The 15720-nt window shown below is 45.4% G+C and overlaps 2 protein-coding genes across 2 annotated transcripts in view; one reads left to right on the top strand and one right to left on the bottom strand.

Annotated features, from left to right (window-relative positions):
- SLAMF1 (signaling lymphocytic activation molecule family member 1) overlaps positions 1 to 15720 on the top strand; it is a 46682-nt gene that overhangs the window by 16655 nt on the left and 14307 nt on the right. Inside the window, exon 4 of the mRNA XM_070395780.1 lies at positions 12205 to 12303. Within this exon, the coding sequence (XP_070251881.1) occupies positions 12205 to 12303 (99 nt within the window). The remainder of the gene's footprint in view (positions 1 to 12204; positions 12304 to 15720) is intronic.
- LOC138995397 (cytochrome c-like) lies at positions 7008 to 7797 on the bottom strand. The gene has a single exon (XM_070395781.1). The coding sequence runs from the start codon at positions 7771 to 7773 to the stop codon at positions 7456 to 7458; it is 318 nt and encodes a 105-aa protein (XP_070251882.1). The 5' UTR covers positions 7774 to 7797; the 3' UTR covers positions 7008 to 7455.

The following is a 15720-nucleotide window of genomic DNA, read 5'->3' on the forward strand; positions in this document are numbered from 1 at the left end:
CTGCGGCTTGCGAGCCACATTCGGCTCTTTGGCCCCTTGAGTGTGGCTCTTCCTAAGCCTTAGGAGTACCCTAATTAAGTTAATAACAATGTACCTACCTATATAGTTTAAGTTTAAAAAATTTGGCTCTCAAAAGAAATTTCAATCGTTGTACTGTTGATATTTGGCTCTGTTGACTAATGAGTTTGCCGACCACTGGTCCTAGGCTGTAGGAAATTGGGAATACATATGACATGTGATCTGCTCTCCAGCAACGTGTTATAAAGATAAGACATAAAACATTTGCTCAATAACGAAAAGCAGGATGTAATGAAGGACCACTTTCATGGAATTGACTGTAGATTCCATAGCGGGTGAGAGGATTCAGGGAGTCAGCTCTCTGAGGACCTGGACTGGGAAGTGTGGGAATAATGACAAATGGTCTAGCACTGGGTCATTGCAAAGGCACTTGCCATGGTCTCTTTTGATCCTCACAAGAACCTTGCCAGCATCACCCTCATTTTGCAGACAAGGAACTTGAAGGTCACGGTATTTAGCTACCTTTCTCAAGTTTCTTCAACTTATAAATGGCAGAGTCGGCACCTAGATCTGATTGCTCCTTCACTAGAAGGAAAAGCACCATTATTCTGTTTTCGAAAGGAGCAGAGGGCTGATTAAGCAAGACCACCTAGGCCCTGGGAGTTGGGAAGAAGATAAGCACCGACTGTTTTCACCAACATATGTTGTGTCCCTGTCTCGGGGACAGAGAACCGGGTGCTGGCCTTGCAAGGCATTGCTGGTGCCCTCTGTGCATCCCCTGGGAATCTCCAAGGAGACTCCTCCCACAGTAGGTTTGGAGTTTACGTGGAAGGATTTCCAAATGACCAGGGATGGAGAGACAGGGAAAGCCAGCCAGTTTATGCACTTCATTACAGCATCTCCAGTTAGAGACTCACCTGGGTATTCCCACATGAACTGCTGGGAAAATCCCGCCTGGCCTCCAGTCCAGTTCCTTGGTGAACTGAACCCACCAGGTGTTGCCTCCCCAGCCATTCATGGCAAGTCAGTCATCTGCCCGCCTAGACATGTGTCTGGCTGCTTGCCCATCTTGCCCACCAACGACATTCAGAGGCTGTCTCCCAGTTCAGGCCCCTCTCCCTGGCCACAGTCATTCAGAATGTGCCGGTGGGACCAAGACAGCGGAGTTTACAGGACATGGCCCCAGAGGTCCCAGATCCAACCCTGTCCCTTTTGCTTACAAAAGTAAGTCGCTTAACCAAGACTTAGATTCTTTCTCTGAAATCATAACGGACAGGTCTTTATTGTTTGCTATATGCCAGTCATGTAGCATCCTACTTAATCCTCACAGCAACCAAGTAGTGTCAGTATCCCCAACTTACAGATGAGGAAATAAAAGTATAAAAAGATCACACAGAGCAAGTGACAGAACTGAGCTCTCCGACCCTGGAGCCCTCACAGGTACCAGTGGAAGACATCACACACTAAAAATGCCTGATAAATCTCAGTAAATGTGTTGTCGTTTTTTCTTGGGGCTGAGGAAGCAGCGGCTCTAAACCCTGCAGAGCCCTCTCTGGTCATAGCAGCCCTCTCTGGCCCATCTCAAAAAAGGGGAAGAACTCTTCTCACGCTTCTCGGTGTGGTTGAATAGGAATTTTAGTGCATTCCAAAGTCTTGGCAGGCCCTAGAGCTTTTACTCGGGCACTTGACCCAGGACAGTCCAAAAAAAAACCGTAAAGTTGCTCATATCCATCTAAGCTAGTTTCAGGACCAAGTATGCACTGGCCTGAACCAGATTTATCGAGTATTGAAGCAGGTTCCTGGAAGCTGTGGAGAGGCAGGCGAGCAGACGCAAGGCGCCATGGGAAAAGCCCTGTCAGGACCTCAGCTCAATCCTAGAGAACTACCCTGCATGGGGCAGCCCTTTCATTTTCTTGGGGCTCTGTTTTATCATCTGTAAAATGCAAAGGGTGAGCTGGGGAAGGTCGTTCTAGAGTTGATATTCTAATTCAGTTGGTGTGTACATTAATAAGAAATGCTCATAAGGGTTACAACAGTGAAGGTGTATTAGTTTGCTAGGGCTGCCATAACAACGTACCACGATCTGGTGGTTTAACCAGTAGGAATGTATGGTCTCACCGTTCTGGAGGCTGCAAGTCCAAGATCAAGGTGTTGGCACAGTTGGTCCCTTCTGAGGCCATTAGGGAAGGATCTGTTGCAGAGCTCCCTCCTGGGCTAATAGCTGGCTGTCTTCTGATGACTCTTTACATTGTCTTCCCTCCATGCACATCTCTGTTCTAATTTCCCCTTCTTATAAGGACTCTAGAGGGCCGGTGCATGAAATTCATGCACAGGTAGGGTCTCTAGGCCTAGATGGTGATCAGGGCCCATTGGGGCCTTCCGGCTGCCGGCCGGGCCTTCCTCTCCTTGGCTTCCAGACAGCCACCTTTTGCTATGCCTTCACATGGTCTTTCCTCGGTACATGCATATCCCAGGTCCCTCTTTGGGTGTCCAGATTCCTCTTCTTATAAGAACAATAGTATGATTGGCTTCGGGCCCACCCTACTGGCCTCATTTGAACATAATCACCTTTTTTAAGACCCTTTCTCCAAATACAGTCACATTCTGAGGTACTGGGGAGCTAGGGCTTCAACATATACAATTCAGCCCATAACACCACCCCAATGACCTCATTTTAACTTGATTAATTCTGTAAAGACTATGTCTCCAAATAAAGTCACATTTTAAGGACTTCACCATATGCACTTTTGGGGAAACACAATTCAATTCATAACACAAGTAGGGATTCCCCTCCCCTGCCTATAGGGACAGGGAACCACAGCATGTCAGAAACAGCTCCCACATGCTGTTCCCAATGCACCAGGTTGACTAAATACGGACAAAAAAAGTTTTACTAATTCATTGATTTGTGTTTGCAAATGAATTCTACTAATTCTAAAATACTGTGCTTAGTTCAACAAAACATATTGAGGCTCTACTATGCTCCAGCATTGTTCTAGGTCCGTGGTCGGCAAGCTGCAGCTCGCGAGCCACATGCGGCTCTCTGGCCCCTTGAGTGTGGCTCTTCCTAAGCCTTAGGAGTACCCTAATTAAGTTAATAACAATGTACCTACCTATATAGTTTAAGTTTAAAAAATTTGGCTCTCAAAAGAAATTTCAATCGTTGTACTGTTGATATTTGGCTCTGTTGACTAATGAGTTTGCTGACCACTGTTTTAGGTCCTTAAGGAGGGAGATAGCTCTGTAGGTAACTAGTTATCCTGGATTGTGCAGGGTGATGGGTATGGGCAAGGTAGCAAAGAGGAGGGAATGATCATCGCTGTCTCAGGGAAACGAAAGGCGCACCACAGAGGATGTGACAAACTGGGCTTGAAAAATAAGTAGAAATTACCCACACAGATTAAAAAAAAAAAAAGATGTTGGGAGAGGGAAAAGCAGATACAGCTGGGTCTTGTTCTGAATTATCCTGTAAGCAAAGGGAACTAATAAAGAGTTAGATAGAGAAGAGTAACATGATCAGGTTTGCGTTACAGAGAAAATCCAGTAGTGTGGAGAATAGACGGGGGCAGGGAAGAGGAAGAAGAAAGAAGTTAGTTCAGGGGGAGGGGCCATTATTGCAGCAACCCATCAAGACATGGTGAGGCCCGAACCCAAGCAGTGGCAGTTTACCAGACTTCAGACTTGGCATGAAGTGATGGGGTATGAGGGTCCCTTCAGCATCTATAACGAGTACAGTCATTTTAAGACTTTCATTATGGAAAAATCCAAAATGGTTAATAGTGTGAGGAGACCAAGCGTGATGTAAATCAGCACTCAAGCTAAACGGCAGAGAACACATTTGTCCCTCGGATCTTTTTTTCTGGTGACATTTGTCCAGGTGCCCAGTAATATAGTCATTCTTATTCCAATGACCGTCTCAGTGTTTTACGGTAAGAAACTTCTTCATGTCTATCATTCTGAAGGGTCTTTGTTGCAAAGTCCAAATCCCGGTGTGCTACCAAGCACTCTCACTGTGTCACACAAGGCATGTTGGCGTGGGTCAACATTTGGACAGGGTGACTTGCTGCCATCCGTCGTCAGTACTGTGCTCTGACATAGCTGCGTCTATGCTCCCAGGAATAACAAAACGTACGTAATTCAGCTAAAGGAAATGCCCCTGGAAGCTCCTCTGGAAAAGAAGACCCTTTTCGGTAGATTGGCAAAGAGCTGGCTCAGCACATCTAGGTTAGTTCGGCAGCAGAAAAAGCTGACACCTGCCAGTGAGGTCCCAGGGCTCTCCCTTTCTACCAAGGCCATTTCTTCCAACACTGAGCTCCCACTGTCACGGTCACCTAGATGTTTCACGCACAGGGCAGGTCCCTCACGTTCCTCCCAGTCCGGCAACCATGGCAACAATGGTGGAAGGGTGGAGCCTGGGCACCGCTCGGCGACCAGAGCCTTGTCACATGGCCACACCTGCTAGAAAGGAAGCTGAGAAACATAGTCCTTACCTGGGCAGTCAAATGACAAGACAAGACTTGCCCATGGAAGAGTGGGGGAACTGGCACCGGGGGCACAACTGGAGCCTCGGCAACACAATGCTGGGTGGGTGGGATAGGCAGGTGTAAGGAATTTTTTTGGAAGCTGTGAACTTTGTAAAATTTTTGATTTGGATGGTCTCAGATCTTAAATTAGTAAATGGTCGGTAAGCACCCTTCCCCCCACCCCCAGTTCTAGGTGGAAACTGCCACCGACAAGAAGACATCTCTTGTAGATGGTTGACTTCTTTGAGTAGATGTACATGGTGCAGGCAGCCTTGCTGACAGAACCACATGAAAGGCAGGAAAGAGATCTGGCATCCTCAGACCGTTACTTTAGCATCGCAGTAGCTCCTGGGGTGAACTACAAGCCACCTTTGTTTCTCGGATTCGTTTTTGTTTTCTTGTTTATCTCCCTTAAAGATTATGGCGTGGGGACCTGAGGAGAGAGAGGAGCTTTGTGTTTCTGTGTCAGCAGACCTCCAGAGTTTGGGGGAAAGGCCCTCCAGCATTTTCTTGGAGCCATGGCTGCAGGCCAACTTATTCGTTTCAGCCACAGCCAATAGGGTAGAGGGACCAAAAGGTGGAGACTCGCGCAAAGTACTCTTCATAAGTCCTTCATGGCACAGGGGTTCTCCATCAGCCTGCTCAGCTCTCTCCAAGAGGCAGCGGGGAGGGTGTGTGCGGGGAATGTACCGAACCTGCTGTTTAAGAATTCTGAATACGGTTCCTTTGTGAGTGAAGAATGAGGCCGGTGGACCCTGAACAACCTGGGTCTGATTTCTGAGCATCAGCATCCTGAGAGGCCTCACTCCATTTCTGAGCAAAAAAAAAAGAGGGAAAGCTGGAGTTTCTGCCACAGGAAATGGTGGTTTGAAAATGGGAACACAGGTGGTGCTGACAACATAGACACACAGCTTCCTCCTGGTTCCATGTGGTTATTGTCACGCCTATCCCAAGTAGGTCAGGGCTCGTTCCCTTCTATCTCTACCCTGGGCCATTCAGGAGGTGATATTACATTCTTCCAGAGGCTTTCTGATCATTTTTAATAAAAGGGTACCTGCCAGTCTCCTCCCAGCTTTTTTCTGTGGCCTCTAATTTAATTTAATTCATCACATGTATATTGAGTGCCCCCCTGCCCTATATTATATCAGATGGAATGGAGGATGTAAATAAACCATAAGGTACAGGGTCTATTTTCCAGTCGTTGACAATCTAGGTGGGACTTCTGTAGCTTATTAGGTAGAAGAATATTATCATATTAAAGAAATGGCTACTAGAATTCCTCTTTGGAAGAGAACAATGTTTGTTTAGGATAGTACCTTCATAAATGCTAGAAGAGACACTCCTCCCCCGCACCCCCCACAGAGAATATGGTAGTTGGTTAGATGGTTTGGGATGAGAGAGGGGGAAGACATTGCTGATGTAGATGAAGGAAGAGAAAGAAAAGGTCTGAGCCTGTCCAAGGGGGGAAGCCTGCTGGTTCCTAATGGAGTCTGCTCCCTGTGACCTTCAAGTCTACAGTAGAAGGATCAAACCCACAAAATTCTTAGTGTAGGGCCGTGGTCGGCAAACCGCGGCTCGCAAGCCACATGCGGCTCTTTGGCCCCTTGAGTGTGGCTCTTCCACAAAATACCATGTGTGGGTGCGCGTGTACAGTGCAATTGAAACTTCGTGGCCCATGCGCAGAAGTTGTTATTTTGTGGAAGAGCCACACTCAAGGGGCCAAAGAGCCGCATGTGGCTCGCGAGCCGCGGTTTGCCGAGCCACAGTTTGCTGACCACTGGTAGGGTTTTGGTTTTGGTTTTGGTTTGGAGTGTGTGTGCATGTGTGTAAACAGATGAAGGCATCCAGAATAGCTTAGACTAGAGCATATGGAGCTGCAGAAGTAAAGACTTGGAACCACAAGGAAATTTTTGCCAGAAATAACAGAAACTTTGGGAAGCCTGACCACAAGCCATAAAAACAGCGTCTTGTCTGTCTTCACCCAAGTTCCTGAAAGCATAGAGCCCCTGGCATTTAGTTTGCATGTAAATATCATAATTAGATAGTCGTGTCAAACAGATGAGCACCATGTGAAAATATACCTGGGCCTGCTGGCCAGATCAGGAATTGAAGGCATCAGCAAACAACCGGGTGGGGCTGAAGCATCTCTGGAGGTCAGTAAAGGAACCTCTGACTTGAAATCAAACCTCCCTCCTTGTTCTCCAATCAATCAGCAAGAAGTTCCCGAGGACCTACTAGTATATGTGCCCAGTGCTGAGAGAGCTGCAAAAGAAGTACAGTAAGCCCTCAAGTTTGGAGACCTAGATTTAATACACTTCAGACTTAATGGACAAAATTTTCCAGGCTGTATGTCTTATATGAAAAGTCACATCCTGTTAATTTTTTTTTTTTTTTTTAGATACAGGGAATTTTATTAAATTGGCATAGTCGGGACCAAAGAGATAAAACAATCACTGCCAACTTATCTGCAGCCCTTCCTTTTAACAAGCTAATGAACACAACCTGAAACACAAGCTAGTCTTGCAGGTCTAAGAGACAGTGAAGGGGTTTCCTCAGAATTTAAACATATTAACACAACCAGTCATATAAATCTAAACGTAAGCCAATCTCCTACAGGTTTTGAGATGGCACTCGCCACCTCTGTGAAAAGTTGAACACTAGGAATCAAGTCCCACCATATTGTTAGAAGGGAGGACAGTGACAGTGCTTGCTGAACCAAAATTATCATCAAAGCTCAAAAAGCTGACCCTATTCATTTAACCACAAGCCAATCTTATTTAAATCAGGACTGCCCAAAAGAAATGCTCTATTAGCCATTCATGATCTGAATTCTGGTGTATGAGATCAATTTAAATATGGTACACATAAAAAAAAGTCATGAGACATTTGTAATAAATAAGGCAGTGGCCAACTATTACTCATGAGTAGCTTTTTTGAGATAAGCTATCAAGTCTGCCCTCTCTGCACTCTTCTGAATGCCAGCGAAGATCATTTTTGCTCTAGGGATGTACTTCTTGGGATTCTCCAAATACTCCATCAGGGTAGCCTCACCCCAGGTGACACCTTTGTTCTTGTTGGCATCCGTGTGAGAAAATCCAGGGGCCTGACCTGTCTTTCGCCCAAAGAGACCACGGAGGTTTGGCCCAGTCCTGTGCTTGCCTCCCTTTTCCACAGCATGGCACTGGGCACACTTTTGAACAAAAATCTTCACGCCCTTCTCAACATCACCCATTTTTAAATCGCTCGTTAGTCGCACGCGACACAGAGATGCCCAATCGTGAGCCGGACGTCCCGCTCTCTAAGTCTCTCTGTTAATTTTAAAATGCTTTTAACCAAGATTTGCTTATAATGAAAGTACAGGGTTTGTTTTTAATTAATTCAGTTACTTTTAACAAATTTTCGTGAATAGGCCATATGTTAGAAAAAAAAACACTGTAATCATTACACCAACAGAAAGAAATGTGACATAGCCACAGCTATCGGCTACCTATTTACACCCAAGAGTCACGGCTCATGAACAACGTTCGGCGAATGCTCAGCACAGGATCCCACCGCATCCGCCAGGGAACTGGTTCTGCTGTCGGGGGCATGACTTTCTGCAGCAGTCTTAACGCTGCCGGCAGATGTGCCCACGTGCGCTAAGCCACACTCCAGCCCGTGCATTTGTTTACTTGGGTGAGTGGTGTGTGCACGCATTTACCAGACCTATTCAGTATAAATTTAAAATTACAGTAATACATAGAGAAAACTCTTCTGTGAAATTCAACTTTTCATACAGGCTTAATTTTATTTACACAAATGTGTCTACATAAGGAAAAATAGGTAAATTAACTAATTTGTCAATTTTTTAATATACGCATTTGGAAAACCTACTTCATTATACAACAGACTTTCAGCTTTAAGGGACACCCCCACACCCAAATTAGTCCATTATATCGAGGTTTCACTCTAAAGAGATGGCCTCTGGCCCCCAAGAACCGAGCAGCTAGTTGGGGAAGTGAGGCTAGTGGGAGAGTTCACACTTACCACCACGCGCTGCATCCCGGTCATTGCTCTGGGTTTATCAGAACAAGTCTGTGTCGTTTGCAGATGAGGAAAGTGAGGTCCCGGAGGTGTGAGCAGCCTATCTGGGGCCCCAGTGCTAGGAAGTGGTAGACCTAGAATTTGAATTCATCTGTTTGGCTCCAACTGCCTTCACTGCAAATGGTCTCCACAGCAGAGATCATGTCACAACTCAGGTTCTAAGATGCATGACATAAACCCAGGTGCTGCAGGGTTCCAGGTAAAGGGGAAAATGAGAGGCAGAATGGTCAGGCAATGGGACACGGAGGCAGTAAGATTGGCCTGGAAGTCAAGGCGGGGCGGGGCGGGCCAGGTAGAGAGCTGAAGGTACAGCAGGGGAAGAGGAGGGAAAAGGGCACTGGGGGGTAGGAATGGGCAGGTGTTGGTTAGAAGATGGTGAAGGGATGAGTTGGCACCTCAGAGTGCTTTTGCCTCAGGAGGTCTCCCAGGCATTCCAGTCTGCTGCTGCTAAAACACAACCCATAAACTTTCATCCAGCTCTACCATCAACTTTTTAAAATATTTATATTTTTATTTATTTCAAGAGAAAGGGAGAGGGAGAGAGAGATAAAAACATCAGTGATGAGAGAGAATCATTGATTGGCTGTCTCCTGCACGGCCCCTACTGGGGATTGAGCCTGCAACCCAGGCATGTGCCCTTGACCGGGAATCGAACCGTGACATCCTGGTTCATAGGTCAATGCTCAACCACTGAGACACAACAACCAAGCTGCCATGAACTTCTTCTGTGACTATAGGTACACTTGTCTGAGTTTCAGTTTTCTCAACACCAAATTAGGGGATCAGATGAGATAAGCATGATAGTTCTTTTAAAGTTAAAAAATGTCTGTGGTTCTGTACCTTAAATACTTCAGCAGATTCATATCACTTTGAATCTAAAGACTAAGAGAAAAATGAAGACTTATGAAATCTCTTTCAGGACTATGGCCAGGTTGCCTCTCACATCTGGCTAGACTGGCAGAAGCTGGTCATTTATGTCATAGGACAAGGGTAGCAGATAACTTTTATCCTCCTACGACCCTGAAAAACAAAGAGAGGAGTGGACTGGTGGTTGCCAGAGGAGAGGGCTTTGGGGGACTGGGTGAAAGAGGTGAAGGGATTAAGAGGTACAAATTGGCAGTTACGAACTAGTCATAGGGATGTAAAGTACAGGATAGGGAATATAGTCACTAATCCTATGTCATAAAAGGCTAACATGCAAATTGTCCCCTCAACCGGGAGTTCGGGGGGGTGGGGGGGGTGGGGGGCTGGCTGGCCAACCGCCCAAGGACCCTCCCCCAAGCCAGCCCGGCCCTATCTGAGGTAACACTTTATAAAGTATGTGACCATCTAACCATGATGCTGCACACCTGAAACCAATAGAAAATAGTATTGAAAGTAAACTAATTTAAATTTTTTTAAATTTAGAAATCCAAAAAAAAAAAGAAGAAGAAGAAGAAAGCACAGGCTGGAGTATTATGTCCCCAGGGCCTCAGTAATATGCCCCAGTCATTGTTACAGGAGTAGGTGGGGGGCAGAGCTGTCAACAGCAGCCCCGGGAGAAAGGCTCAGTTGACAGGTGTTACTGATACAGTTTTGTCATCCGCTGTTTTCTGGTTTTAGGGGCACCACTTTGTTTTATTTTTCTCTCAAATGAAATTTGAGAGAAAAAAGTGATTTAGATGAAATTAACTATAGTTTTAGAAGGTCCCCAAATATATGAGGGAAAGCAAAAGAAGAATTAGTCTCAAAATAAGAAGGGCTACTATAACAATTCGCTGGTCAGTTCCGTGGGCTCAGGAGGCATGATGGTGCATAGGCTGCTGCCTCTGCTTCTTATCATAGGATTGAGGAGGTTGCTCCACAGGTCCCTGGTGTTGGCCACATAAGCCCTGAATAATCAATCTCCTACTCATTCATACACACACACACACACACACACCTGCATGCATAGAGGGTTCTCAGAGTAGTCCTTCAGAGTGGAGCCGCTCACAGAGCAACTCCAGCCTCAGGAGTGAGTCCACACTCAAATTTCATGCTTTACATAAAGTCAGGCATCTTACTGCAGCTCTCTGTTTGTCCCCTAGCTTTTTCATCAAGTCATATGACTGTGCTAAAGTTGGTATCTAGAAGGGTTAAAACATATTTCATTTGGGGAAGGGAATCTATAATCAAGATGTTTTCAAAGCCAGTTCAATGAGATGCCTTGGGATGACTTGATGTCTGAAAGACCTAGGAAGAAAAAGAGAATCTTTTCAAAATCAGGAGGCAACTTTGGGTTAGCTGTCAGGTGGAAGGGCCACTGGATCTCAGTGGCATGCCTTTTCTCAGCTCACTGAGACTTCAGTCTGTATCTTTAATCAACTCTTAGACATGTGAGTTGTTCATTTGTTACCTAACTATTCCTTCCTTTCGACTTCTTCCCAACAAATTCATCACAGGTTCAACAACAGGCTTATTCCACAATCATCCTGAGAAGTTGCCCTTGCACGTTAATGTTAACACCTGGCAGTATACTACTTAGAACCTTAACACTATTACTTCATGTAGCAGCCCAGTGTTTCAAGTTGGCTCCCACTGTTCATTACCTTGGTGTCACTTACCCAAGTCCATAATTCTCTTGGACTCTCCAAGAGATCTATCTTCAGTATGCTGCCATGTTTCTCCTCCTGGACCAAGCTCTAGTTCTTGAGGATCTCTACACCTGCTTTCTTATCCGCAAGATGGGAGTAATGAGAGCACCCACCTCGTAGGATTGTTGTGAGGATTAAATACATTAATACAGATGATGCACTGAAAGAAATGCCTGGCCTGTTGTCAATGCTCAGAATCTTCTGTTATCTTATTGAGCTACATGTCTTGTTTACTTAGGCAACGGGCCTCAATCACTATTTTCCCAAATGCTGCTTCCGGTTCAGAAGGATTTGATAACCTGGGTAAAGGAGAAAAGGCAATAAAAATTGGCTCTGTGATTTTGAACCTGGGTGATTGGTACTCTAGAGCAAATATTAAACATGGGAATGATGGAGAGGAAAAATACTTGCTTTCCTTTTAGTTCAGGTCTAGTGGGTTCAATACAGTTATTTGCATGGACGGACAATAAAAGCACTCGTATGTTTCTTTTTAAATAACAAATGTAGGTCTTTCTTCCTCTCAGCGTTCTCACGAGAATGGTGTGGGAGTATGGGGACAGCAGGTGGAGCCATCATGTTCTCTTTACCAAAATGGATACAGCCACATTCGAGATTTTAAAATAGAGAAACTGGGCAGAAAGGTTGACTGAAGAGAAATGAAGATAAGTTTGGTTTTAGACATGGGATGTGGCATTTGAAGTAAAAATAATGCATTTGAATAGAAAAAAAAAATCTTTACAGAAATCAGGACTATGAAAGCCAAATATGGTAAGAAAAATGAGGAGGAGAAAACCGATGTGGAAATCTTCCGTGGTCTAAAGCTGATCTCTAAAATGCAGAAAACAGATGTCTTCCTTGAGAGAAAAGGTAGAAAGAGAACAGGAGGCTCGTGTTCATCCTCCCCTATCTGTGTAGGACGTTCTCACACTCACAGTGCATTTGAGATTGCCTTTTGCCTTTTCTTTCAGTTCCAGGACAATGGGGACTGTATGCTGGGCTGGCTTTAGGGGGCGTCATTGGTGTCATCATGATTCTCCAAGTGGCAATACTTCTATTCAGAAGAAGAGGTAGGTGTCTAACAATAAGGATGCTTATCAGAGTCTCTGTGGTAAACAGGGGACCTCTCACCACAAGCACGAACTTGCTCTCTTCGATTTAGCTTTCCTCAGGGAGTACCTTTGTGAAAACACTGAGCAAACATATCCTGGGACCTTGTTCAGTTCAGTCTAATTCAAAATGTCTCAATCCCCTACACCAGTGGTCGGCAAACTCATTAGTCAACAGAGCCAAATATCAACAGTACAATGATTGAAATTTCTTCTGAGAGCCAAATTTTTTAAACTTAAACTATATAGGTAGGTACATTGTTATGAACTTAATTAGGGTACTCCTAAGCTGGCCTTTGCTAAAAACGTCCTCCATCTGATTGAGGTACGTTCGCTGAGGTCGACCCCTTCCAACTCTCCCATCCACACTCGTCTTGTAGACTTGTTTTGTCTATCTCCTTTTGTTCATCCTCTCTATATGTCCAAACCATCTCAACATACCTTTCTCCATCCTCGACACTACATCTTCTTTCACTCCACAACGTTCCCTAAAATTAACTTAATAAACTTTACTTTTGTCACCCGCGCGCGATTTGTGGACGCGACTAGCACTAACCACTGCACCTGAGACTGCTGACTGACTGGCTCACTCAACTCGAGCATAAATCGTGTGCCTCCCCCCCCCCCCCCCCCGCTGCCTGCTCCGCGTGTCTCCCCCGTCACCCGACCAACTGACAACCCCCACTTCTTCTAACGCCACTTCTTCAAAATAGACTCGCCCAGGCCGAAAACTGACTTCTGCGCATGGGCCACAAAGTTTCAATCGCACTGTACATGCGCGCCCGCACATGGTATTTTGTGGAAGAGCCACACTCTAGGGGCCAAAGAGCCCCATGTGGCTCGCGAGCCGCGGTTTGCCGACCACTGCCCTATACTAGCCTATGGGGATAAAAAGAGACATGAGCTTTAGGTATCTAACATGGGAGACATTATACACAGTTAGTTTTAATTCAATGTGACAAATACTGCTGAAGGGGTACTGACCAGAGTTTTAATTGGAGCAGAACTCAGAGGACTCTTGGATCTCATTCAAGAAAAGTTGTAATTATTGACCAATAACAGGACATTATAACACATTTTTGAGCAAGGGTCGAAATCTTGCTATAATTTCTCACTATTCTTATGATATCCCTCTGAGAGAAGTAGGGTGACTGTTTCTATGTGACTTAGCAATGGACTAACAGAGGCACAGAGAGGCCAAGTGACTTGTCCAAGGCCACCCAGCTGGTTGGCAAGGAAATGAGAACTGTAACTATGTCTCCCAGCCACCAGGGTGCATTCCCCTGGGAAGGCCCACAGGTCATCAGAAAACAGCAGAGGGATCACTCTTTACTAAGACTTTTGCACAAATCCCGACTCACCTTGGGAAAGTGTGCAATTTATGAGGTTGCTTAAAGCCAAACTAAGTAATACAGAAAGTCATCCAGAATAGACTAAAACCATCAAGGCCCAATGGTTTCCTTGCCGTTTAAGTGCCTAGAAGTAGTTTCTCCTGCCTTTTCCTCCAAACGGTCCTATGATTCAGTGTCTCAAGGCAGTGTGCTCCCCTCCACCACACTCTCCTCACCCACCCACACGAGGGCCCCCAGACCCGCATGGGGAGGAGAGAACATATCTTCATGTCATCAAGCTGACGGCTGAGCTCATTCGCAAGTAGATCTATCTTGCCCACATGTAACCTTTTCGGAAAAGCCCTTACCTCAGCACTCTGATGTTGGTTTTGCTTATATAAGAAAATCTAGATCACAGCACAGCCACCTACTTTGTCTCATTTCCTCCATCTAAGAGTTCACTGGGGAGGAGGTGGAGGGAGGGGTGATTCAGACAGAACTCAAGAGGACAGCCGATGAGCATGGGGCAGGGCAACCACACTTGGTTGGATAATAAGGAAAGAGTGAGATACCATGGTTGGGAAAACAAATTAACACACCCACGTTAAGTTCATTAGTGGGAGGTGGTAGGAGTCTCACCCACATTTTTTCATCAACTACATCCTACTCCTCATATAATTGTGCTCTGAAGGGACTAGTACTCTTCATCCCACAACAATTTCCTACCACCACCCCCAACACACACATCCGTCCTCATAGCCAGTCACCATGTATTCCTTGTCAGCCAGGAACACAAAAACCCTGTCTCAAACCTGTGGGAAAACCCGTTCTTACTATCTGTCCCCTCCAAAGACTCTGCTCAAGAGATCCTGTTGGCAGTTTCTAATGCTGCCATCTGCCGAATGCAGCTGGACTCCGAAGGTTTCCCAATGGACTCTGGCAACTTCATATCCAGAATACATGGATTGAGAACATGGGCTTTGACGTTAGACAGACTTACATTTGAATGCAGATGTTGCCACTGACCAAACAAATGACTTAACCTCCCCTCTGGAAAATGAGAATAATATTATGTACTTCATGTTCTTGTCATGGGGATGCATGAGTTCATACACAGAAATCAGAGGATACAGCGGCTTCTGTGGATAGATGTCAGAGAGGTAGGTGATAGGTAGATAGATAGATAGATAGATAGATGATAGATAGATAGATAGATAGATAGATAGATAGATAGACGATAGACAGACAGACAGACATAGCTCTAATGTAGTGAGTTAAAACATCAATAGTGAAGTCTTATGGCCAGCAGAGGGCAGCACAGGAAGCACCTGGGAACAGTACCTTGTTTTAAAGATTTAAAGTACTTGAAGTCATGGTAGCTTTATGCTTCAGGTGAGAGCTGAAAAGGACATTAGACAGTCTACATCTTCATTTTAAAGTCATGGTAACAGAAGAGGCCCAGTTAGCTGACATGTTTTGGTCAATGCCACACAGCTGACGAGGGCTAGAATGTAGATGCCCTAATGCTAAGGCCTTTTTCATGAGACCCAAAGGCTTCACTGATTGGAGCAGAGTTGAGCTGGCTCCTGGACACTTGCTCTTACCCTGGATCAAAATAGGAAACTACATGATCTTGGTCCGGTGGTCTTTTTGAGAACAACGTCCAACCTTACTTTTTCCATCTGACCATGTAGGACTGTCCCCCACAGCTCTACATTTCAGCCTGAGCTGACCTGTAAGACTGAAAGGCTTTGGAAACTGAGGTCCGTTCTTTATTTGTTCTCCTACAGCACCTAGGACAGTGCTAGGCCGGCACTTCTAACTTTGCAAACATTCATAGATTTGAACTGAAAGGATATATTACAGAGAAACTAACTTGCAACTCTTCTGTTACTTCCTCTGATCACCTTATCCCCATCCTCCATTCTACATGCATGTGCGCATGCGCATGCACGCACACACACACACACACACACACACACACACGGTCCTAAGCCACTATCAACTCTGACCCAAAAAGTGAAGCTGGAACCACCAAGCACTCCAT

This window comes from Myotis yumanensis, unplaced genomic scaffold, assembly GCF_028538775.1.
Source record: "Myotis yumanensis isolate MYYU_CA2020_CCGP unplaced genomic scaffold, mMyoYum1.0.hap1 SCAF_17, whole genome shotgun sequence".
Taxonomy (NCBI): domain Eukaryota; kingdom Metazoa; phylum Chordata; class Mammalia; order Chiroptera; family Vespertilionidae; genus Myotis; species Myotis yumanensis.